The sequence below is a fragment of the Squalius cephalus genome (assembly GCF_949319135.1).
Source record: "Squalius cephalus genome assembly, chromosome: 1".
Classification (NCBI taxonomy): domain Eukaryota; kingdom Metazoa; phylum Chordata; class Actinopteri; order Cypriniformes; family Leuciscidae; genus Squalius; species Squalius cephalus.
In genome coordinates this window covers 7,097,356-7,123,724 of record NC_137122.1, presented here as the reverse complement: position 1 = coordinate 7,123,724, position 26,369 = coordinate 7,097,356, and the positions used below count along the sequence as shown (strand labels likewise).

Here is a 26,369-nt window from a genome sequence, read left to right as displayed (position 1 = left end):
AAAAGGTGGGGCTTAATTGCATCAAAAGTGTCCCTCTCAAACAAATATCAACGATAATATTGTGGTCAATAAAACAAAATGCATTTTATTATTAGTAGCCTAATTTCACGTTTATGTTTACGTTTCTGTCAGCATGAGGTGTCGTTGCCAACGCGTTGCTCTGGGTTGCTATGTGTTGCTATGGGTTGCTATGTGTTGCTATGGGTTGCGTTGCGTCACTTGCGCGTGTCTCACTTTCAGTCTCTGTTGTCTAAAACTCCGGAGTCTTCATGAAGGATCATGTGACACTGAAGACTGGAGTAATGATGCTGATGATAATTCAGCGTTGATCACAGGAATAAATTACACTATTGTATAACTTATTCACATAGAGAACAGCGGATTTACAGTGGAATAATATGTCACTGTTTTACTGTATTTTTATCAAATAAATGCAGCCTTGGTGAGCAGAAAAGACTTCTTTTAAAAACATTTTTTTTTTAAATCTTAGCGATCCCAAAGTTTTGACTGGTAGTGTATATATTGTCACGGGGTGAAGAATCACACGACAAGGCAGGTTTGTCCTGCCATGGGGTGGGAATGGGCCAGCTCCAGGATGGTTTCGGTCTTGGCTCGGGGAACCACCAGTAGTTTTTTCTCCTCCCCCCTCCGCTGTGCGACACAGTACAGCAGGCCATTCTCGACGACAAAATGCGGGAGAGGATGGGGCCGTGGGAGGACGTCGTTTCCATCGACCATCCGGACCTGGGACCAACAGTGCTTCAAACGTTCGTCCTCCCGTTGTTCTTTGGCGAATGAGCCCCCTCCCGCAGCCTGTTGGTACACATCAAAGAAAGGATTAGAAGATTGGGAGGGGGACTCACCATCTCTCCCGCTGTCGGAGGCAAGAAGGGCTGGTCTGCGGCGAGGTCCACGCGGCCGCTTCCGTCTTCGACGGTTTCCCTCTGGGCTGGCAGGCTGAGTAGCGGCGGTGAGCAGTCGTTCGAAGCCCGGCCAGTCTCTCCCAAGCAGTACGGCCACCGGCAGGTCCTTGATCAAGCCAGCCTCCACCGGCCAGGTGCCTTGTCGTGACGCTATGGTGATTCTGCGGGCCGGTACTTGGCGAGTGTCTCCGTGTACACAGGTGATCGGCAGAAAACTCTTCTCACCGCCTCGAAGGGGACACACCCGGGACTGGATAAGGGTGACCGCACTGCCTGAGTCCAGTAAGGCCCGGAAACGTCTCCCTTCCACGACCACGTCCGCTTCAGGGGCTCCCGATGGTACACGCTGATGGACGATGCAGCCTGCCAGCCACGCACGCGGTGGTGTTACGGGTTCGGCGCTGGGCATGGGCTCGTCTCGCGGCGGGGAAACCGTCGGCCTGCTGACTGGACGTGAGGTGCCTTCGAGCGGGCGCCGCTCCTGGACCACCCTCCGGGGAAACGGCAACGCTCGATCCCCAGCCTCGCGGTGATGGATGGCATCCGCCAGCTCGATCGCCTCCACTAGTTCCAGAGTGTTGCAGGGATTTCTCATTCCAACTGCTTGACGAATCGGACGGGGAAGAGCGCGGAGGAGGCGATCGACCACCACCCGTTCCGCTACCTGAGCAGCCGAGGGATTTCCTTCTAATAGCCAGTGATGCGCGATGCGGCTGAGTTCCGCGGCTTGGGCACGGGCTGGCACGCGGGACTTGAATTCCCACTCGTGAAACTGTTGGGCGGCACAGATGGATGAGAGGCCGAGTCTCGCCAGGATTTCACGCTTGACTTCATTATAATCTTCGGCGATCTCATGGGGAAGTGAAAAATAAGCCCGTTGGGCTTCTCCAGTTAGAAGAGGTGCCAGCGCGTGTGCCCAATCGTCCTCTGGCCATGCTTCACATCGGGCTGTAGTTTCAAAGACTTGCAGAAAAGCTTCTACATCATCATCAGCCGTCATCTTCGGCAGCAGGCGGGTGGCTTGAGCTCGAGGGTCAGGTAGCGGAACGCGCTGGGCGGCGGAGGCACGGATGGCGGTTAGTTCTTCCTCCGTCCTACCCTGGCGGGTGGCGAGATGTTCCACAATTTGTTGCTGGCGGATGCTCACCTCCGCAAGGCGTTGTAGAACCTCCTCCATGACGGGGATCAAGCGTGCCGCTTTCCGTGTCCTGCAGTGCACAAAGGTGGAAAAAAGAAAAAATTAGGATATTGGGGCGGTGAACTCGCCGGTGATTCCTCACACTCTTGCCCGCATTCTCCACCACTGTCACGGGGTGAAGAATCACACGACAAGGCAGGTTTAGTGCAAAGGCCCCGGAGGGTGGATTTTATTTACAGTGAAAGGTGCAGGAAGACGGTGATCCGGTGCGTGATGGCTGGTGCTCCAAGTGCTCTTCAGTGTTTAATCCAAACGAAAGTGGGTGTCCAAACGTGCTCCAAAAGTGATGGGCTGTCGGTCACTCGCTGCTTTCTGGAGGAAAACGAGAGAAAGGTTAGACCAGCAATTCATTCAGCTCGAGACCAGAGTCTATCTGTCTGCTCAGCGCGTGCTGCTTTTGTAGCAGTTAATTAATGAGCTGCAGCTGTGACCGATCAGCCCGCTGTGAGGATGTGCAGGTGTTCGGTGTTTGTTACCAGGGCGACGCTGATTTCCTTGAGGACGCTTGTCACATTCCCCTCCCCCCCCCCAAGCGTCGTTCTGGTCCTGTGAACGTATGGAGATAGTAGGGGTGAAATAAGGGGAGGGTGGGGAATGACCCCTGACAGACCTGCATAAGCTGTCCATATCCGTGAGAGGCCATCAGCGTTCGCGTTGGCGGCCCCGGCCCGATGTCGTACCTCGAAGTGGAAGTCCTGGAGCGCTAGGAACCAGCGAGTCACCCTGGCGTTGGTGTCCTTGGCGCGGGCCATCCACTGGAGAGGCGCATGGTCGGTGACCAGGGTGAACTTGCGGCCTAGGAGGTAGTACCGGAGCTCCAGGACTGCCCACTTGATGGCCAGGGCCTCCCTCTCGACGGCGGCGTACTTCCTCTCGGCCGGGGACAGCTTCCTGCTGATGTAGATGATCGGATGCTCCTCACCTTCCTGGACCTGGGACAGGACGGCTCCCAGTCCCGTGTCGGAGGCATCCGTCTGCAGCAGGAAGGGGCAGCTAAAGTCTGGAGCGCGGAGTACCGGTGACGACGTCAGTGCTTCTTTGACCCGGGCGAAGGCCTCCTCCACCTCTGGGGTCCAGCATACTTTCTCCGGCTGCCCCTTCCTGGTCAGGTCTGTCAGAGGGGCGGCTAAAGAGGAGAAGTTGGGGATAAAACACCGGTAATACCCTGCCAACCCCAAGAAAGCTCGTACCTGGGTCTTTGTCTGGGGTCTCGGGGCGGAGTGGATGGCCTCTACTTTCTTTTCCTGGGGTTGTATCAGGCCCTGTCCGACATGGAAACCCAGGTACTTGGCTTCAGAGAGAGCTAGATGACATTTTCGGGGGTTGGCGGTGAGTCCAGCCCGCCGGAGCTCCGAAAGCACCCTCCGCAGACGCTCCAGATGTTCTCCCCATGCCTCGGAGTGGATCACGACGTCATCGATGTAGGCGGCTGCGTAGGCTTGATGGGGCCGCAGGATGATGTCCATCATTCTTTGGAAGGTTGCGGGGGCTCCGTGCAGGCCGAAGGGAAGGGTCCAGTATTGCCAGTGGCCACTGGGGGTTGAGAAAGCAGTTTTGGGTTTAGCATTTTCAGAGAGTGGTACCTGCCAATAGCCTTTGGTGAGGTCCAAGGTGCTGATGTACCGGGCCCTTCCCAAACGGTCCAGCAGCTCATCGACCCGAGGCAGGGGGTACCCGTCGAATTCGGAGACTTCGTTCAGGCGGCGGAAGTCGTTGCAGAAGCGGAGGGTGCCATCCGGCTTTGGAACCATTACAATGGGGCTGGACCACGGGCTCCGGGATGGTTCTATTACCCCCAACTTTAGCATTTGTTGGATTTCCTCCTCAATAGCCTGCCGACGAGCTTCCGGGACACGGTAGGGCCGTTGCCGGACGACGACTCCTGGGGGTGTCCTGACGTCGTGCTGGACTACGTTGGTCTGCCCGGGCTGGGTCGAGAACACATCCTGGAACTGACTGACCAGGTGCTGCAGCTCCGCCTTCTGGGCAGCCGAAAGATGGGGGTTGACGTCTACAACCACGGGATCGGTGAGACTGAGGGCCGCCACTTGGTCCCGGGTCCCCACCCACTTCTTTAGGAGGTTAATATGGTAGAGTTGCTCTGTCTGGCGTCGACCAGGTTGCCTTAGACGGTAGGTGACTGGCCCGATTCTTTCTAACACCGTGTATGGACCCTTCCAAGAAGCCAGGAACTTGCAGGCAGAGCTGGGGACCAGGACCATGACGCGGTCTCCCGGCTGGAACTCCCGTGGTTGGGCTGCCCGGTCGTAATGGCGTTGCTGGGCTTGTTGGGCTTTGCTGAGGTGTTCCCGGACTAATGGCATCACTCGATCGATTCTCTCTCTCATTTGTCGTACATGCTCGATGACGGTGCGATGAGGGGCAGGCTGCTGCTCCCAAGCTTCCCTGGCGATGTCGAGGAGCCCACGTGGTTGGCGGCCGAACAGGAGCTCAAAGGGGGTGAAGCCAGTTGAGGCCTGGGGTACTTCGCGGATCCCGAAGAGTACGTAGGGAATCATAAGGTCCCAATCCCGCTTATCCTCCGCCGCCACGCGTCTCAGCATCTGCTTAAGGGTCTGGTTGAACCTCTCCACGAGCCCGTCCGTCTGGGGATGATAGACCGTGGTCCTCAACTGCTTCACCCGCAGCAGCCTGCAGAGATCTGCCATTAGCCGGGACATGAACGGTGTTCCCTGGTCAGTCAGTATCTCCGCGGGGATGGCGACTCGGCTGGCCAACAGAAACAGCTCCTGGGCGATGGACTTCGCGGTGGCTTTGCGTAAGGGAACTGCTTCTGGGTACCGGGTGGCATAGTCGACGATCACCAGGATGTGCTCGTGTCCCCGGGCAGACTTTGGCAACGGCCCCACTATGTCCATTCCGATCCGCTCGAAGGGCACCTCGATGATGGGCAGCGGGATGAGCGGGCTGGGGGGAGGAGTCCTGGGCGACGTGACCTGGCAGGTCGGGCAGGCTTGACAAAATCGTTTCACTTCGGCCTCCAGGCCAGGCCAGAGGAAACGGTCACGGATGCGCTGGGTGGTGTTGGCTGCCCCGAGGTGTCCTGCCATGGGGTGGGAATGGGCCAGCTCCAGGATGGTTTCGGTCTTGGCTCGGGGAACCACCAGTAGTTTTTTCTCCTCCCCCCTCCGCTGTGCGACACAGTACAGCAGGCCATTCTCGACGACAAAATGCGGGAGAGGATGGGGCCGTGGGAGGACGTCGTTTCCATCGACCATCCGGACCTGGGACCAACAGTGCTTCAAACGTTCGTCCTCCCGTTGTTCTTTGGCGAATGAGCCCCCTCCCGCAGCCTGTTGGTACACATCAAAGAAAGGATTAGAAGATTGGGAGGGGGACTCACCATCTCTCCCGCTGTCGGAGGCAAGAAGGGCTGGTCTGCGGCGAGGTCCACGCGGCCGCTTCCGTCTTCGACGGTTTCCCTCTGGGCTGGCAGGCTGAGTAGCGGCGGTGAGCAGTCGTTCGAAGCCCGGCCAGTCTCTCCCAAGCAGTACGGCCACCGGCAGGTCCTTGATCAAGCCAGCCTCCACCGGCCAGGTGCCTTGTCGTGACGCTATGGTGATTCTGCGGGCCGGTACTTGGCGAGTGTCTCCGTGTACACAGGTGATCGGCAGAAAACTCTTCTCACCACCTCGAAGGGGACACACCCAGGACTGGATAAGGGTGACCGCACTGCCTGAGTCCAGTAAGGCCCGGAAACGTCTCCCTTCCACGACCACGTCCGCTTCAGGGGCTCCCGATGGTACACGCTGATGGACGATGCAGCCTGCCAGCCACGCACGCGGTGGTGTTACGGGTTCGGCGCTGGGCATGGGCTCGTCTCGCAGCGGGGAAACCGTCGGCCTGCTGACTGGACGTGAGGTGCCTTCGAGCGGGCGCCGCTCCTGGACCACCCTCCGGGGAAACGGCAACGCTCGATCCCCAGCCTCGCGGTGATGGATGGCATCCGCCAGCTCGATCGCCTCCACTAGTTCCAGAGTGTTGCAGGGATTTCTCATTCCAACTGCTTGACGAATCGGACGGGGAAGAGCGCGGAGGAGGCGATCGACCACCACCCGCTCCGCTACCTGAGCAGCCGAGGGATTTCCTTCTAATAGCCAGTGATGCGCAATGCGGCTGAGTTCCGCGGCTTGGGCACGGGCTGGCACGCGGGACTTGAATTCCCACTCGTGAAACTGTTGGGCGGCACAGATGGATGAGAGGCCGAGTCTCGCCAGGATTTCACGCTTGACTTCATTATAATCTTCGGCGATCTCATGGGGAAGTGAAAAATAAGCCCGTTGGGCTTCTCCAGTTAGAAGAGGTGCCAGCGCGCGTGCCCAATCGTCCTCTGGCCATGCTTCACATCGGGCTGTAGTTTCAAAGACTTGCAGAAAAGCTTCTACATCATCATCAGCCGTCATCTTCGGCAGCAGGCGGGTGGCTTGAGCTCGAGGGTCAGGTAGCGGAACGCGCTGGGCGGCGGAGGCACGGATGGCGGTTAGTTCTTCCTCCGTCCTACCCTGGCGGGTGGCGAGATGTTCCACAATTTGTTGCTGGCGGATGCTCACCTCCGCGAGGCGTTGTAGAACCTCCTCCATGACGGGGATCAAGCGTGCCGCTTTCCGTGTCCTGCAGTGCACAAAGGTGGAAAAAAGAAAAAATTAGGATATTGGGGCGGTGAACTCGCCGGTGATTCCTCACACTCTTGCCCGCATTCTCCACCACTGTCACGGGGTGAAGAATCACACGACAAGGCAGGTTTAGTGCAAAGGCCCCGGAGGGTGGATTTTATTTACAGTGAAATAAAAGGTGCAGGAAGACGGTGATCCGGTGCGTGATGGCTGGTGCTCCAAGTGCTCTTCAGTGTTTAATCCAAACGAAAGTGGGTGTCCAAACGTGCTCCAAAAGTGATGGGCTGTCGGTCACTCGCTGCTTTCTGGAGGAAAACGAGAGAAAGGTTAGACCAGCAATTCATTCAGCTCGAGACCAGAGTCTATCTGTCTGCTCAGCGCGTGCTGCTTTTGTAGCAGTTAATTAATGAGCTGCAGCTGTGACCGATCAGCCCGCTGTGAGGATGTGCAGGTGTTCGGTGTTTGTTACCAGGGCGACGCTGATTTCCTTGAGGACGCTCATCACAATATATATACACATATAACATTTCTCAGATTCTCCCCGCTGTGTGTAAACGTATAACCTCAACTATACATACAGGATACCTGGAAAACTACAAACACTGCAACATGCTGATAAACATTTGTTACAGCAAAACTGATGAGCAAAACTATTCCATATTTCACTATTATGTCATTTATTTCCATGTCTTGATTCACAATTTGAAATTTCCCTGTTATTTCCAGGTTTTCCATGACCGTGAATCAGAGAATCAATGGCATGAGGGATCGAACGCCTCAGAAATCATGTCAATAAGAGAGTGTGTGTAATCCTGAAGAAGATAATGATGAAAGTGAGGGAGAGCGGTAAAGACACGCCAGAAACACCTACACGTCTGTATAACGTCACTAATTTAATGTTAAAGGAGAACTCGGCAACTCTAGCGAACTCTAGTCGCTTCTTCGCTGATTTTTCCTTTTGTTGTCGCATGTTTTCCCCACGAGCTCCCCCTACAGCTGTGTGGCGTATATCTCACAACACAGTCGTAAAAAACTCACTTGTGGCGGCCTCCTCCCCCTCTCTACCGCTGCTCATGTGCGTTTGTTTTGATCGGAGCAAGCCAACTGTATCGTGTGGAGCTATGTCTACTGAGGTGGGTAATCTGGTAATACATCATACATGCGTGTGTGTTTATGTCGAATTGCCGTAAAGCAATTCGTGTTTCGCGCACGTTCTCGTTCTCGTTCTCGCTTCTCACGAGACTTCCCATTTCTATCTTGCCGGGACGGTAGTCCCCAAGTTGCAAGGTTGGTTTTCCGCCTGGGAACGCTGGGGGGACCGGGGAAAGTCACCAATATCACCAGAACAGGTTGTTTAACCATCCAAATGATTTCTAGACAGTTTTATTAAGTTAAAAAAGTTACCAAGTTCTCCTTTAATATGGTGAGCTATCATGGATAATTGAGTATCCTGTGGATCGCAGGAGAATCTGTCCTGTGTTTAAATCACTCGATGGCCTGAGACTGAATAAACTAAAGACTTGATAAACTCATGACTTTACCTGCTGATTCACACCATCATCTCAGTTTATGTCCTTTAATGGACCCTGACTTTCTTTATTACTCTTTTCATACATTTTAAAATGTACACTTTGATTTATTTTACTTTTAATGATAAATCAGGGCTGATATTATGGTTTGTATATTTTGTAACCCTGACTCCATTAATCTGGTAAACATGATTTCACAGATCATATCTGTCACTGACTCTTGATGGAAGGAAATACTTACTGTAAATAATATAGAAGAGGTTTAGCAGGAGCGCCATTATAAAGAGGACTATAATCATGACACCATCAAATCCGGTGTAATTCAGACTTTTGTCATAGGCAGATTCAAACACAACTGGAATAAAGGAAGAGAAACAACAACAATTACTACAATAGAAAAACAAAATATTAATACAGACCAGAGGAATTATATAAACCCTTCTCATTTAAACAGATGCTTTTATACACAACATTACAACACAGTCTCTGTCTGATCCTGACCCTTGACCTTTGTGCTGATGATGACCCCTGACCCTGACATGACCCTGACACATGCTGAGATGATATTCAGAAGTAGCTTTAGCTTCAGTCTCAGTCACTAGCATGATGTCGACTGTAACAGTTAATGCACTGTTTTCATAATGAAGCGGTGTAGATTATAAATGTGTTCAGACACACAGAGATTCAGCGCTGAACATGTTGATATACTGACAACAACACAACAGTAACACAAGACACTTCACAGTATTAATGTCATGTGTTTAAGATTTCCTGCTGGATATTGAGAATATTACATCATTTAAATGTAATTATTGTTCAACTGTTAATGCATTTATGATAATGACTGTGGATTTACGTTTGGATTTATTTACCTGAATAAAAAACTGCTGACAAAACAATATATTCTGTGTCATAACTGAAAAGTTTAATCCATGTTTTAATATTGTCTGTAAAACAGAAAGTATGAAATAATTACATTCACAATATAATTTACAACAGCAACACAATGAAACACAAATATCAATACAACACTGAACAATTTTTAATGTAAAATTAATTGATTTCACTGTCAGTTTATGTGAAAAGATGTGTATTATAATTCAGATACTGTATAAATAATAATAATTCAGCCATACCTGTGAAGTTATTGATATATGGAGCCGCCCAGAGCAACATGAGAGGCCTCAGAAAATAAAGAGCAGAACAAAAGACCGACTCAAACACAGATCCTGAAACACAACCACACATTACTGTACATATAGACAGATATATGAATAATCATAATGCATTGATAAACCATCAGTCCTGAAACACTGACCTTCAGAAAAACCCCAGAGGACAAATGCAAGAAACATCAGAATATTTGGACAGAAGACGAGAAACATCTGAAGACGAAAGACTGAGTCTGAGAGAAGAGACACAATAACACATGATTAGTTCATCAGGAATTATTACATTTAATAATTATTTCAACTATCATTATCAGTCATTCAGTTTTATTTAAAACACACGTCTCTGTTCTTTCTGGCCATTACATTTATAACTGAATGAAACATAATATTATAAATACTGAACACTGATGAAGGAGAGAAGAGTTGCTCTTTTCTTTTCTGTTGACTTACTGAATAGTCTCAGCAACACATTTATATCGGTTGAAAATGTCCTGTGTTTCTTCAAGCCATTGTAAACGGTACATGTGTATTCTCCTTCATCTCCAGCTCTCAGATCATCCAGACGGAGGGAGAAGTTCCCATGTTTAATCTCCTCCGTAAAGAAATGAGCTCTATCCTGATAATCCTGCTGCTGTTTCTCTGCTCCATCTTCATACAGATGAACTAAAGTCTCTGAGTCTGTTCTTCTCCATTGCACCTTCAGATCCTCCATTCTAGAGGGCCTTTGTTCATAACAGGGCAGAACCACTGAAGATCCCAGAGGAACAGGTGTGTGAAGACAAGGTTCCACAATGAATACTGAAAATGGAACATTTATGTGAAATGTTAATGCAAAAGAGTAAGGTCTATTTTGTTATTCACACACTGATTATCATCCACATACACTGTCTTACCACACACAATCACATGACATTTCCTCAAGTCTCTTGAATCTGATTGGCTATACAGTAGCTTTGCACAACAGTAAAGGACACACAAGGGTTTTTAATCAACCCATCTGAGAAAATCACCATCAATATTTCTATTGAAGAAGAAATAACCACTGGATTCAGTTCATGTAAAGTTTGTTAAAGACATACAATCTTTGAGTTTGTTCAAGGCACTTTATTAAACTAGATATCCACAGTTCTCACAGGTAAAAACCACAATAATTACTTGCACTAATTGGGATTATTTTATATTATCTGCCAATAGCTTTTATAATCATTTTATTTATTTATTTCTTGTCTGTAATTGAGTGGGAATTTACTTTCCATTGAGACTCAGATGTACAAACCCAGAACCAGTTGATAAAGCTTATAAATACATGCTCAGATGAAGATGCTGCTCATTTAAAATGAATAAGTTTATGAATAAGTTTATGTATATAATTATGTAATTATAATTACGTAGCTAGCGAAAGCGGTCATATAGGGATTGTCAAAGTTTTTTTTTTTTTTTTTTTCGTCATCTACTGAATTTTTCGTCAACGATACCAGGGACACCGAAACACCGGGGAACATGAAATTTGGTGGGCGTGTAGCCCCACTAGACTTTTACGGAAAAATTCCGTTTGGTCCCCGGGGGCCACTTACATTTACTTAAGTGTTCTACTAGGTACGGTGGGAATGAGTTTAATTTTGTTAACATTGTTTTTTTTTTAAACTCTGGGACCAGGGCTACAAGATAAAAACTTTTTTGGGGAAAAAATGTTTTTTATTTCAGTAAAACACAACAAACCCATGCCAAAGTCAGATAACTGACTTTTACCATCAACAGGCACCTCAACCGTTTGGTAGAGGTTTGTAGAAATTGAATGGGAGGGTCCTTTAAAAAAAAAAATCACATATTTTTCATACTTAGTATGTATAAGTATATTTTTTGTGGAAAGCCAGTGCAGGCCTGAGCGGCGGTCATATTTTGTACCGCCATGCGGTACATCTAGTTAATAATGTATGACCAGCGCAGACAATTACAGTTATCACTTAATGCATCAAACTAATGTTTGGAAAAACTAAAAAATCTTGAAAAACTATTTTTATTGTAACTATATTGTGTAATCAAAATCATATATTGATCAACAAGCAGCAGTTTCTTTCTTTCTTTACACTTACCCAGTTTCAACTCTGTATCGGTTGAAAACACACACTCATCATCCCTGTCAACTTTACATCTGTAAACTCCTTCATCTTCAGCTCTCAGCTTTTTCAGGCGGAGGGAGAAGTTTCCATCTTTGATCTTCTTATTGGAGAAATGAGCTCTATCCTGATAATCCTGCTGCTGTTTCTCTGGTCGACTCTCTCCGTCTTCATACAGATGAACTAAAGTCTCTGAGTCTGAGTCTGTTCTTCTTGTTCTTCTCCATTCCACCTTCAGACTTTTCTTTAACAATCTTTTGTCAACCTGACAGGGCAAAACCACTGAAGATCCAAGAGGAACGTATTTATCAGTCACCCAGAACTCTATAAAGGAATAGAAACATGTACAAAACTCAAATCACCAGACTTGCATAACAGCTGGTCGATCATTCACAACATGCTATTAATGAAATTATCTGTTTTCAGATTTATAATTTTAAGCATGAATTATTTCAATAGCAAACAATCCGAAATATGTTTCAAATCGGAAAAAAAAAATACTGTCATTACCATATCCTGTACAAGTGATAATGTGCAATTATTACCTTAATAATCTATACTTGATTTAACCTATAAAAAATAATCAATCTAATGTAGGTTGATGTAATGTACCAATGTTATGTATGGTTGATTCAATCATTTTAAATAATCATATAAAATAATATATTTGATTTGTTAGAATTAGTTCATTTAGATTTAACGATATATAAATCAGATTTTTAGTTCACCTGACAAAACATTTTTGAATTGTATAAAATATATTTTATCAAAATATGTGTTCAGTGAAGCTATGACCATGTGTTTCTACAACTGTTGGAGGACAGTGGAGTTTATACTGTCAAATACTGTAAATCATAGAGTAAAACTTATCAAAAAGTGTTTTCACTATATGTGCAATAATCACATTTACTGTTCTGCTGTAGATATATACACTGCTCAAAAAAATAAAGGGAACACTTGTTGATCAGAGAATAGCATCAAGTCAGTTAAACTCCTGGGATATTGATCTGGTCAGTTAAGTAACAGAGGGGGTTGGTAATCAGTTTCAGCTGCTTTAGTGTTAATGACATTAACAGCAGGTGCACTAGATGGGCAACAGTGAGACAACCCCCAAAACAGGAATGGTTTTACAGGTGGAGGCCACTGACATTTTTTCCCTACTCATCTTTTCGGACTGTTTTTCACCAGTTTTGCATTTGGCTAGGGTCAGTGTCACTACTGGTAGCATGAGGCGATACCTGGACCCTACAGAGGTTGCGCAGGCAGTCCAGCTCCTTCAGGATGGCTCATCAATACGTGCCATTGCCAGAAGGTTTGCTGTGTCTCCCAGCACAGTCTCAAGAGCATGGAGGAGATTCCAGGAAGACAGACAGCTACTCTAGGAGAGCTGGACAGGGCCGTAGAAGGTCCTTAACCCATCAGCAGGACCGGTATCTGCTCCTTTGTGCAAGGAGGAACATGATGAGCACTGCCAGAGCCCTACAAAATGACCTCCAGCAGGCCACTGGTGTGAATGTCTCTGACCAAACAATCAGAAACAGACTTCATGAGGGTGGTCTGAGGGCCCGACGTCCTCTAGTGGGCCCTGTGCTCACTGCCCAGCACCAGGGAGCTCGATTGGCATTTCCCGTTGAACACCAGAATTGGCAGGTCCGCCACTGGTGCCCTGTGGTTTTCACAAATGAGAGCAGGTTCACCCTGAGCACGTGACAGACAGGAAAGGGTCTGGAGAAGCCGTGGAGAATGTTATGCTGCCTGTAACATCGTTCAGCATGACCGGTTTGGTGGTGGGTCAGTGATGGTCTGGGGAGGCATATCCATGGAGGGACACACAGACCTCTGCAGGCTAGACAATGGCACCCTGACTGCCATTAGGTATCGGGATGAAATCCTTGGATCCATTGTCAGACCCTATGCTGGTGCAGTGGGTCCTGGGTTCCTCCTGGTGCACAACAATGCCCGGCCTCATGTGGCGAGAGCATGCAGGCAGTTCCTGGAGGATGAAGGAATGATACCATTGAAGGGCCACCACGCTCACCTGACCTACGTCCAATAGAACACCTCTGGGACATTGTGTTTCGGTCCATCTGACATCACCTGGTTGCACCTCAGACTGTCCAGGAGCTCAGTGATGCGCTGGTCCAGATCTGGGAGGAAATACCCCAGGACACCATCCGTCGTCTCAGTAGGAGCATGTCCCGACGTTGTCAGGCATGCATACAAGCACGTGGGGGCCATACAAACTACTGAGTACCATTTTGAGTTGCTGCAATGAAATTTCAGCAAAATTGACATGCCTGCTGCATCATTTTTTCACTTAGATTTCCGGGGTGTTTTTGAATTCAGTCCTCTGTAGGTTGATCATTTTCATTTCCATCAAACGATGTGGCATCCTTTCGTTCATAACACATTACCCAGTCCATATTAGTATAGATATCCAGCATGATATTTTTCCCCATTGAGATCTGATGTGTTTTCAAAGTGTTCCTTTAATTTTTTTGAGCAGTATATATATCATGCAGACTTATTTTTCTTGACTACATGTTCTTACAGTCACTGAACTGCAGATGATCTTTTAAGGGTTTGCAATACTCATGTTTGTGAACAGAGAGCAAGCGGTCACTGAAGACCTGCTGATTGTCACTGTTGTGTTCTGTTTAGTTTGTTTTCATTGGACTTGTCTACCTGTCATCACATCACGGTTCATCTTCAGTCATTATCAGTTCATCCGTATCACCTGTGTCTAGTTAATAATAATCTGTACCACCTGTGTTTCTGTCATTAGTGATCATCAGTGTTAGTATTTAAGTTCCTTCAGTTCAGTCAGTCTTTGTCCGTTCTAAGTCGTAGTTAGTGTGCGTATGTGTATCGTGAACACATTGGAATTATTTTGTAAGTAAAAGTTTGTATTGGAGCCTTTTGCCTTCTCGTCGTATTCTGGCAGCACCACACCCTGACACTGATAACATATAAATGACATCTGAATATTGTCATTTATAATCCTGATTATATAGTAATAGCTCTCATTATAGATACTGGATATATACCGTATTTTCCGCACTATAAGGCGCACCGGATTATAAGGCGCACCTTCAATGAATGGCCTATTTTAGAACTGTTTTCATATATAGGGCGCACCGGATTATAAGGCGCATAGAATAGAAGATACTGCAGTCAAACGTTTGACTGGGTTTGCGTTATGCAGTGGTCACCAACCTTTTCAAGCCTAAGATCACATCCAAAGTCCAAATGTAAACCAAGATCTACCACTTGCAAAAAATTATGAAAAAACAAGTGGCTGAGCTGTAAAACCTTGTTTATACTCGACGCGTCCGCATGAGCGCGAAGGTAATAAAAAAACTAATATCCGTCTGCTCGGGCAGATTCGGCTTAAAGTCGCGCATCTTCGGATGTGGAGGCGCGCGCGGCAAAAAAGACGTCATTGTAACAGCGCGTGCGCCTCCGCATCCGAAGATGCACGACTTTAAGCCGAATCTGCCCGAGCAGACGGATATTAGTACATCTCATCACACTGGCACCCAGTTTGCGCATCTAAATCAGTTGTATGGTCTAGTGTTCAGTCTAAAACAAAACAGTTGCGTCAAGTATAAATGCCTCGTCTGTTTGGGGAGGTGCGCGCGCAGTCAGCGGAGGCTCGCGCTCCGGTGCCAACAAGGTTTAAAGGTACAATATGCAAGAATTTTTTTGCCGCTAGAGGGCGCTACATTCCAAACAACAACAACGGCGTAGCTTGATGACGATGTGGAGCGTGGAATGATGGGAACTGTCGTTTTAAACTCCACCGTGAATGTAAATCAGTCAGAAGGGAATCGAAAAATCATGTTCATGGATGAGGCTAAGTTCTATTTTTATAATGACATGCTTTTTGTGGCGAGGGGGGCGTGGTTCAGCACGGTCTGTAATGGGAGAGAGAAGAGAAGAGACGAGCGGGACGCAAGTAGGTCAAGTGCAAATGACGAACACCTGTGTCTTATTGCTGTGATCCGCGTGGAGAGACCGCTTATAAGCCGGGCGCTGGAACGAGAGAGAGACTGAAGAGAAAATTGGACGCAGAGAAAGAAAACCGGTGGATCCGAGCTCTCGTTTTTTAATTGTTTTGTGCTGTCGCGGTTGCCACGGTGAATGCGCGTTGTGCACGACTTTTGTTTGTTTTGCTTTATTTTAATAAAGTCCCAGTCACGCCGATCCCTGTCTTCTTCCTTCCTGACTCTTGAACCTCATCACACTTTTATTTAATTAAAATGAATTAACCGCAAGAAAAGTAAGGTTTAATACTATATTGGTTATCATAGATGTCACTGTATGTCGAATTCATTGTTGTGATGACGCGGCGCAGTTTTACGTGTTCTAAACAATTGTTGTAAAAGTACATTCGAACATACCCACATCATTTGCCAAAATACTGATTAATCTTTATGTTTAACACATGCTATATTTATTTACATGGCCATAAACACCAGACGTGATAAACAATGTCAATAAACTAACGTTAAACACAAACCTAAAGCAATAATACTTCCCTTACATAAACATAACTATTACCGAATGCTACATTTGGAAAATATAAAATTAAGCATGCTTTGTCGACAGATCCAGCTGCAATCGGTAAAGAATAATTGTGTTCCATAACGACTGCACGAAACAAGCTAACGTTTGTTGCTTGATAGACGCTACAACTACAACTTCCGCATTTGTCCAGGACTCCACGCAGTACGAGCGGAAACCGAGGGTAATCCGGATATGACGCAATTGACCGGCGACTCCCAGCTCCCCCCTGCTCTAACGCCCCGTTTCCTTGGTTAAAATCGCAATTTTCTCACGATTTAAAAATAGTTGGAAACATTTGGGATATTGTAAGTAATCAACTTAACAAAATATATAACACTGGCCTTGAGATTATGGGATATTTTAATGCAAAATTCTTACATATTGTACCTTTAAGTCAGCGGTTGTTTTACAGACATTAATATAAGGCGCCAGATCCATATATAAGGCGCTCCGGATTATAAGGTGCACTGTCGTTTTTTTGAAAAAATTAAAGGCTTTTAAGTGCGCCTTATAGTGCGGAAAATACGGTAGTTATAAATACAGTATATATTCAGATTTATACATATTCAGGTATCTTGAGTTCTCCTTTCTCAAACATGTAATACTGATGCATCACTAAAACACTTGTAAGGTTTGAGGGCGAAACAAACACAAATGAATCTTCCAGGTGATTTATTCAAACATAATTCCACACAGAACTCAACATTCCAGACCCCAAATCACCAATCCAGAACCATAAAATCCAGGCTCCAGCCAGTCTACTACGCTAAGAATGTTATGGCCAACTAAAGCAACTAAAGTAAGAACGTTGTCAATGTTTGATGGTTTGGAAAAGACTGATTGGTTCAGAGATTGTGACAGGATTTGTGAATTTGAATAGGTATTGTGGACCCACAAGCACACTTCCTGATACATATTCACGCACACAGGCAGAGGAACCCGAGGCGCAGAGGACGGAAGGGACGCAAGAATGCCCATTTATGGGAAACAACAGTGTCACCAAAAACCCCCTCAGAGACTATAGAGGGTTAATGTCGCAAGACTCTGTCATGAGACTGAGTTCCTCTGGAAAAAACCCAAGCTACTGCATTGGAACAATGTAACCGAGTTCCCTTTCGAAAGCTACAATCGATGCTGCGCTGCTCAGCGCATTGGGAACGTCTTTAGTCGTGACCAGCTGTGAATATTGTGTGTAACACGTCGATAGAATTGACCCGGAGGTAATATAGCCTCGGTCGGTGACGTCATCGGTGCGCACCTGCAACACGAGGCTATAAATAGATGAGCCACAGGTGCATCGTCAGGTCTTTTGTCTTCAGACCATTTCTGTGCATGTGTGAACGTCAAAACTCTCTCTCTACCTTTTATCTGCTACAGATCTTTGCTAGGAGTTAGTTTATTCAGGCAGTGTGCAGAAAATTTCTCATTTCTCAAGCCTTTTTCTCTCTCGTACATCAAAGAGTTAAAAAAAAAAAAAAAAAAAAAAAAAAAAAAAAAAAAGAGAGAAATGAGCCAACAAAACAGTGTTGTGTTCTTCCATGCTCCCATCCCATGTCAGAACTGGATACACACACTTACTGCTTTGTTTGTTTGGGGAAAGAACATGCTGCCCTTTGCATTTGAGCATGGTGATTGCGAGCACTGTGGAATGTTCACAGTTAGAGTGCTTCGCGTTCGCTTTGCTTATTTCAAAGGGGGTAGCGCCCATAATTGTGGGGCTCGCGTGCGATCTGGCTGAGAAGCGAGAGACGGTGCTTCCCTATCGCTTGCTCTCTCTCCAGATCGCGATGTCCTTTTGCTTGACTACCGAAGCGTGCCTCGGCGCTTCTTCTGGCTCGGGCAGGGAACATTAAGAGTTAAACATTAGAGTTTGCCGCCTCCGAGCGTTTCTCCCGTGATGATAAAAGGAGATCGCTCGTGGCGATCGCTCGTGCAGTGGCCAGATTGATCTGATCACAACAAAAAGAGTCCCATAAAACACAGTCTATAAATAAATAAAGATTGTAAATATTTATGTCTTGTGTCCTCGACATCGAGCCATTCTACTATCGCGGGTGCGAGGGCACGCGATTATATGATATTGCCTCAGTTTGGAGAGACGCTCGCGGGCTATCTCTCCCCTGGGATCACATTATCAGATGCATTTTCAGCGGTTAGGCTGGTACTGCGTTGTACACCATGTCCGTGTTAAAGGCATACCAGGTTGATCTTATCAAAGATTTAAACACAGCCTATCATCCAGACCGTGTTTGCTTGTCTGATTGGGATGTGTTTATTGCTGAGGAACTGATATTTATATTTATATACAATATTTATATAATATAATTATATATATTTATGTATGTATTATATATAATATTATATTGTCTGGCTGTTCTCTGGCCACATTTAATTCTGAGGAATTAAAGCTGCCTCCGAACACATCTCTCGTTATGTTAAAACGTTTGAGAGGTTCTCGAGGTGGTGACTTGTGTGATGATCGGATTACAGCTAGACTGCCCTCCTTGAGGATCTCCATGACGTTAACTCGGTCATGGGAAAACCTTATTCTTCGTGCATCTTTGTGCCCTTGACGTATTAAGACTATCATGGGTGCGGGGGTGTGTGGTTATACGATGATGGGCCAGTCTGAAGAGACATTTTCTTCTCTTCTTTTTGCTCATCATCATTTTAGGAGGGTTCAAAAGCAGAGTGTAACGAGTTGCGCTCCCCCTCGTGAAAACTGGGGACCGGCTCGTTGTACTCAGCAGCTGCATAATAGACCTAAGACAAAATCCTGAGGGTTGTTTTGTCCCAGGTCTGTGGGGGTGTGCCCCTACGGGACGAGACGTGTAAATCAAACAGCTCCTACCTGACACCCTCACGAAACCACTGTACTTCCTCGCCACCTCTGGTGATTCGGGGAGCAGCGGTTTCCAGCGAAATGTTAGATGTTCTGTTGCTTTTCTGCTGTCATCCAGGACACGGAACATCTAACATCCCCTCAAAAGGAAGTGTTAAGTTGGTACCACTCTCAAAGTCTGGCAGAGTGGAAACTTCTGCCAGGTTTTCTATTTGGGCATTAAATACAATACAAATAGGATGGAATCCAATTTATTAATCGTCCTCCGCGTTTCAACGGCGTGGTATTCACTTCCGTGAGACCGGAACTGGCGCATGTACTGTCACAAGAGCTACAATCTCTGCTGAACAAAGAGGCCATAGAACATGTTCCTCTTTCAGAGAGAGAGTCAGGCTATTACAGCAGATACTTCCTGGTCCCCAAAAAGGATGGGGGTTTGCGTCCAATCTTCGATCTTTGAGGCTTAAACCGTACAGTTAAAGCACTCAAGTTCAAGATGTTAACTGTAAAGACGATCGTGTCAAAAATTCAACATCACGTTTGGTTTGTCATGATCGATCTGAGGGACGTATATTTTCATATAGAATATTGCCACAACACAGGAGGTTCCCAAGTTTGCTTTTGGGGGCAAAGCTTACCAATATTGGGTCCTTCCATTCGACCTAGCCATGTTATCTCTAGGGGGCTGAGGTCAATGCCAAGGGTGTGTACTCTCCCACCCTGAGGGTAACATGTTTGGGGTTAAATGGGATTCTGTCACCATCGGGCATAATTGTCTCCCGCTCGTGTCAGGACCAATTAACACCCTAAGCAACATCTAGCTAGGTCAGGACATTACATAGGTCTCATGGCAGCTGCGTCCACAATGATTCCTCTGGGCCTTTTGCGCATGAGACCATGTTAGTTGTGGCTCAAAACGGGGGATTTCAACTACAATCCCCAAGGGCAAATAAAGGCAAGAACACTCGCTGAGTGCTTCGTGTCCTTTCTAAAATCCATGTTTATGGTGAGTCACGCGCTGAATGCTTCGTGCACTTTCTAAAATCCATGTTTATGGTAAGGGTTACGCGCTGCGGCTTCGTTCCCTTTCTATGTGGTTCAGACCCCGGTTCCTTGCTTTGGGTCCCACTTTAGGTGCGTCTTGCTGTCGCAGAATGCTAACGGCAGACGTCTCCCTGATGGGCTGGGGAGCGGTCTTAAGTGGTCGTCCAGCTCAAGGGGAATGGGAGGGTCATCAGCTCAATTGGCACATCAACTGCCTCAAGCTGATGACTGTATTTCTGGCCCTGAAATACTTTCTCCCTCAGTTGAGAGACAGTCATGTCCTAGTGCAGCACAGCGGCAGTCTCTTACATAAATTACCAGGGAGGTTTGTGCTCACGCAATCTGAACAGAATAGCGAGGCAGATCTTTCTCTGGGCCCAGGAAAAGTTCCTGTCACTCAGGGCAGTGTACATTTCAGGGCACCTGAATGTGGGAGCGGATTTACTGTTCAGACAGAAACTACCGATAGGGGAATGGAAACTCCACCCAGAAGTAGTCAAACAGGTTTGGATACGAAGCGGAGGTGGACCTCTTCGCCTCTTATTAGAAAGCGCAATGTTCCCTCTACTTATCTCTGAATCACCCAGCCCCTGGGTCTGGATGCGATGGCGCACACATGGCCTAGAATGTGCATGTATGCGTTTTCCTCCAGTTTCTCTGCTCCCAGGAGTTCTAGCCAGAGTTTTGTTCTCCGAGATAATATCTCTCCTCAACGGCTCGCCTTGGACGATTCCGGAGGGGAGGGACCTTCTGTCTCAGACGGAGGGCACGATATTCCATCCCAGGCCCAACCTCTGGAACCTTCATGTTTGGCCCCTGATGGGTACCAACTGAGGGACACTGGGCTTTTCGCCTGTTGTTGTTGAGACCATTCTCAGTGCTAGTGCTTCCTTCACTAGAAAGAGTTATGTCAACAAATGGAGTGTCTTTGAAAGGTGGTGTGTCATAATGCAGATCCGGTCAACTGCCAGATTGCTTCAGTTCTGGAATTCCTGCAGGAAATATTATCATCAGGCACATGCCCCGCCACTCTCAAGGTTTATGTGGCCGCTCTTTTGGCTTGCCATACCTTGGTTGACGGGGTGCCACTCGGGAGACATCCTCTGTTCGTTCATTTCATTCATGGCGACTGAGGCCTCTCATAAAACCAAGATCCTATCATGGGACTTGGCTTTAGTCCTAGAGGGTCTGGTTGAGACTCCTTTTGAACCTCTAGAATCAGCATCTGACAAACTTCTGACTCTAAGATGGTTTTTCTTATGGCAATAACTTCTTTGAAAGAATTGGGGATATGCAGGCTTTGTCGATTTCGCCACCCTGCTTAGACTTTGCCCCAGGAATGGTGAAAGTGATTTTGCATCCTCATCCTGATTACCTGCCTAAGGTTCCATTTTCGGCTGTACATTCGGTCATTCTAGAAGCCTTCTGTCCTCCACCGTTCACAACGCCGGAGCAGGAGAAATCTCATAGACTGTGTCCAGTCCGTGCTCTTCAGGCTTACATCCACCGCACTAGCCAGTGGCGTAAGTCAGAGCAACTCTTCATCTGTTATGGTGGTAGTAACAGAGGAGCAGCTGCCACCAAGCAGACCATGTCTCATTGGGTCAGGGATGCTATTGCTCTTGCTTATGAGGCGCGCGGTCAAGCTTCGCCTAAAGGTCTTAGGGCTCACTCCACCAGGGGGGGTCGCCTCTTCTAGTGCTTTGGCAAGAGGTGCCCCCCTACAACAGGTTTGTGATGCGGCAGGTTGGTCCTCTCCGCACACATTCATAAGATTTTATAGTTTGGATGTTCATGCCACTCCGGGCTCTCATGTCCTTGAGTCGACATCACAAGCTAATGTCTAGGCCTTCTTGCGTTCTTGTGAAACACACATGCACAACCGTGGGGGTCCAGACATGTTCAAGCACGGCGGCGTGGGTATTCTCGTTCCCAATGCGCTGAGCAGCGCAGCATCGATTGTAGCTTTCGAAAGGGAACGATCTCGGTTACTTGACTGTAACCTTGTTCCCTGAGAAAGCGGAACGAGATGCTGCGCTACTTTGCCGTGCTGAAGATGTCCCAGGACTGCTCTTCAGACAAAATATCCTGACGATGCACCTGTGGCTCATCTATTTATAGCCTCGTGTTGCAGGTGCGCACCGATGACGTCACCGACCGAGGCTATATTACCTCCGGGTCAATTCTATCGACGTGTTACACACAATATTCACAGCTGGTCACGACTAAAGACGTTCCCAATGCGCTGAGCAGCGCAGCATCTCGTTCCGCTTTCTCAGGGAACAAGGTTACAGTCAAGTAACCGAGATCGTTCCGTATAAATATAACTGCTTTCTGACTGTTGATCGCTGCATTTTTTATCTTGATGTCGATTTGCATCCCTGGAGAGAAATTAAAATCTCTCCTAGCTTAATTCTAGCTAAATTGTTTTTGGTTTGAACTGCTCTGCTGTATTACTGCAACTTGAAAACTCTCGGATGAGAACAAGTTTATATTTACTCCTAACTGCTTGAACTGCTTACAAGGTAATTAGCCTCTGTAATATTCACTCATACAGGACTGCCCTGTTGAGATTGAATAAGCTGAAGTTTTATATTCTGTAACTTTTTCTTTTGATTTGCTACGAATATTAATTTTTGTATAACCAGTGTTTAAATCTTTTGTATAAATAAAATTTTATTTCTAAAGACAATCACTGTTAAGTCTTACTTCAGCTGTTAAGACAGTTCTAAAAGCAAAAGACAGAGCAATTCCTTTAATTCAATCTTACTATTGAAGATAATAAGGTTCCAAGAGCGATTCTGCTGGAAGGTGAGCATGAATTTGATTCATATGTCTAGTTGAGAAATGTTTATTATTGTTTCCTGGGAGTGTAGGGACTACACCTAGATTTACTGGTATAAATCAAACAAGCAAGAGAGGTAATATTACTTATTCTGACCTGACAGCAAAAGACCGCCTTGACACATAGATACTAGGGGTTAATCAGGAAAGTGAGTGTAATACCAGAACTCACCACATGGGGGCTCGTCCGGGATTGGGACATTTTTTTATTGCCCAATAAAACCCATAAGAACCTAGGGGAACAATAGTTTTCAAAAAACTAAGACAACGGCTATATCCAAATGCAAAACAAAGTCTCTATAGTGCTTTGAGGAAGTTAACTGAGTTGTTACTTCCTTCTAACCTTAGAAAATATCTCAGGGACGCTTGAGATAAAGTTTTTAAGTTAGGCACGACAGAGGTAACAAGAGATCTCGAGGCAGCGCTGTAGGACCATAGAGTACCTAAACTAGAAACCTCATATAAAAGAGATAGTTACCAAAAAGAGACTCAGAGGAGCGTACAGATTCACAAAGTCATGGAAAAAATAACCAAAATTACTTTGCTATCACAGGATCAATTGACCAAAAGATTAAAAGATGCAGGGCAAGTAGGCAATGAGGAACTACTGGCTACTGAAGATAGCTTATACACTTCTAATGAAGCTGGATTAAGTAAATTAGTCCAGGTGGTAGGCCATAAAAGTCGGAGTAAAAAGGTTTCCGTTGAAATTGGGGATAGTGACGTTACTGTACCAATAGTTAAAGGAACCGACATAAGGGTGACCAGGAATGGTGTTCCTGATCCGGATGCTTTGATCGCAGCTGACTCCCCCTCTCCTTCAGAACAAACTGATAGAGAAGGAGCGGCTGGAAGTGACTATGGTCATTTAGGCATAAATTTTGATATTACTCCGGTAGAGATGGGAGCTATCCCTAAACAAAGAAATGTAATAGCTGGATTCAGTCCCCTGATAACAGGGGAGGCATCTTGGGAAAGAGAAAAAATAGGTTTCAGGCCGTATAAAACCTCCACAGATAAAAAAGACAAAGGTAGATACCAAATAAAGACAGATGAAGAGACTGAAAAAAGTTCGAGTTCAGAATATACTGAAGACGAGGAAATACCACGCAGAAAGAACGTTAATTATAAAAAATCTAGAAGTCAATCTCGCGAGAGGCGAAGTAGCTCTCACCAGAGAGAACATGACAGGCTAGGAGGAAGAACCTTTCTGACATGTCCGGGACTCATTTTTGCTCCCAGAGATTCACAGTTATCAGCGGTAAAAGGAACAAACCAGAAAATATTAAAACTGGCTTGTGGTCCTACCCCTGATGAGATCCTGGACATGCCGGGAACAAGTTCTAAAGCAAAATTAGATATGCTTGCAGAGCAACTAGATTGCATGCAGAAATCGTTGTGTTACTTGTTATTAGGTGAACAGAAAAAGGAAAAGCAGGAACCAACAATTAATGATGTGTGGAAACTCAGAGAAGCCACACACCAGGAAGTGCCTCCTAATGAAGGAAAAGCGCCACGAAAACAACAAAAATTAACTCAGGGTGTTAATCTAAACAAAAGAGAAAAGCAAGAAAGACATGAACAAAGGGAGATTAAAGAAGAGGAACTTAGTTCCTCTCGGTCTGAGTCAGAGAGGTCAGATACTGACACGGAGGGGGAGAGTGACAGTAAGGAAGTGCCCTCTCTGATCAGCAAGCAAATAGACCTGTCTCTAGTGGCAGCTGTGGCAAGACAGGAAAGAGAGAGGAAAGAAGGGTCTAAAAAAGAAATGGCTCCAAAGCCCAGACGTGGTCCATCGAGACAGGCTAAGGGTGATGGTATAACAACCATTCAGATGTTGCAGAATATGAAATTCCCAGGAGTAAAGGACGATAAAATGATGAAAGCAAAAATGGTAGCAGATTTAGGAAAGTCCATAAACGCTACAAAAACGCTGATTGAACAAATGATTAAATTTCATACTGGATTAACTCTAAAGCTAGAAATCCTGAATGCACATCATTCACAAGTAATAGGGACTGATGAGGATGAGGAATTTCTAGAAGAAGTAGAATCTGTGAGAGCTACAGGTCTGTGGCCGTATATTTCTTACAAAGCCAGCGAAGGCTGGACTGAGCAGGAAATGGTGGCCAAACTGAAGAAACTAGCTCCTGAACTGCCAGGCTGCCAGGTGATAGCAAGCTGGGGGTCAGAGACTGATTGGACAGAGCTATCTAAATTTGCAGCTAGATATGACAGGGAGACCAAAAGAAGGAAGAAGTTGAAAGAAACACAAGGTCAATTCAAAGGCAAACCAGCAGAGGGGGTTAGAGTCAAGCAGAAGACTGATTTCAAAAAGTTTGGCACCAAATCCAGTGAGAAAAATAAAATGAAATCTCAGAGAAAGGATTTTTCAAAAAATAATGAAAAGAAATTTAAACCACAGACCAGAAAAGCACAAGACAAAAAGCCGGAAAGAAATAGCAAGTATATTGAATCAGAAGAATGAGCAAAAATGAGTGAAGAACAGAGAAAGGCCCATATGGAGAAAAGAAATAAAAAAGCAGAACCGAGAGTTACAAAGTCTGCTAGGGAGATTCAATTTTGTGAGAGATTTAATACCTGGATACAGTGCTAAAGCAAAAAAGCTGTATAAGGCCACTTCAGGAGGAGATTTTGAATGGGATGACAACCTAGAGAAAATCAAATGTGAAATAATAGAAATGGCCTTAAATTCTGGAAGAATTGTCAGAAGAGATCCTGATAAAAACCTGATAGTTAAAATAGACAACACACCTGAGGAAATGGAGGTTGTTCTCTATAATGAAGGCAATACTAAAAGCCCAGTGATGTTTATCTCTCATGAAAAAACAGCTTCTCAAAGACAACAAGAAAATTTGTCTGCAGTAGATATATTAGCAACGGTAGCGAGAAACCTGCTACCTATTAAATCGTTGGCTGCAGAAAAATCTATTATAGTCATTGCAAAAAGTGAAGGCATTGAATTGTTAGCCAGGGAAGCAAAGAATTTAGTGAATGAAAATAAGCGTGTTCACACTTTTACCTGGTCTAAATGGACTAAATTGATTAGTGACAATCAGATAGAATTTAGACATGAAAAAACTCCAAAAAAGGAGAAAAAGACTATAATAAACCCAGCACATTTGTGCTATTTTACTGACGGAAGTTCAGAAAAAGGACAAACTTGGTGGGGTTTTTTGGTTAAATTGAGGGGCAAAATTATTCACAGAGACAAGGGCAGATTAGAGGATGACAAAAGTGCCCAGGAAGCTGAAGTTACTGCTGTGGCAAAGGCCTTGATTCACATGAGAGAAAATAATCATAAAGATTGTTTATTAGTTACTGATAGCGAATATACTTACCTTGGATTAGTTGAACACCTAGAAAGGTGGGAACAAAATCATTTTTATAATGCTAAAGGTAAACCTTTAGCTCAGGCAGAACTGTGGAAGAGTATAAGTGAAAACTACAAGGTTACGAAACCAAAGGTATTGCAT

At 45.9% G+C, this 26,369-nt stretch overlaps 1 protein-coding gene across 1 annotated transcript in view; it reads right to left on the bottom strand.

The window, feature by feature from the left end:
* The window catches only part of LOC307155916 (uncharacterized protein), a 359,603-nt gene that overhangs the window by 252,494 nt on the left and 80,740 nt on the right, over positions 1–26,369 (bottom strand). Inside the window, exons 6-9 of the mRNA XM_079866903.1 lie at positions 11,550–11,897; positions 9,907–10,254; positions 9,603–9,689; positions 9,421–9,513 (exon numbers count right to left, since the gene is read on the bottom strand). Coding sequence (XP_079723029.1) covers positions 9,421–9,513; positions 9,603–9,689; positions 9,907–10,254; positions 11,550–11,897 — 876 coding nt within the window. The remainder of the gene's footprint in view (positions 1–9,420; positions 9,514–9,602; positions 9,690–9,906; positions 10,255–11,549; positions 11,898–26,369) is intronic.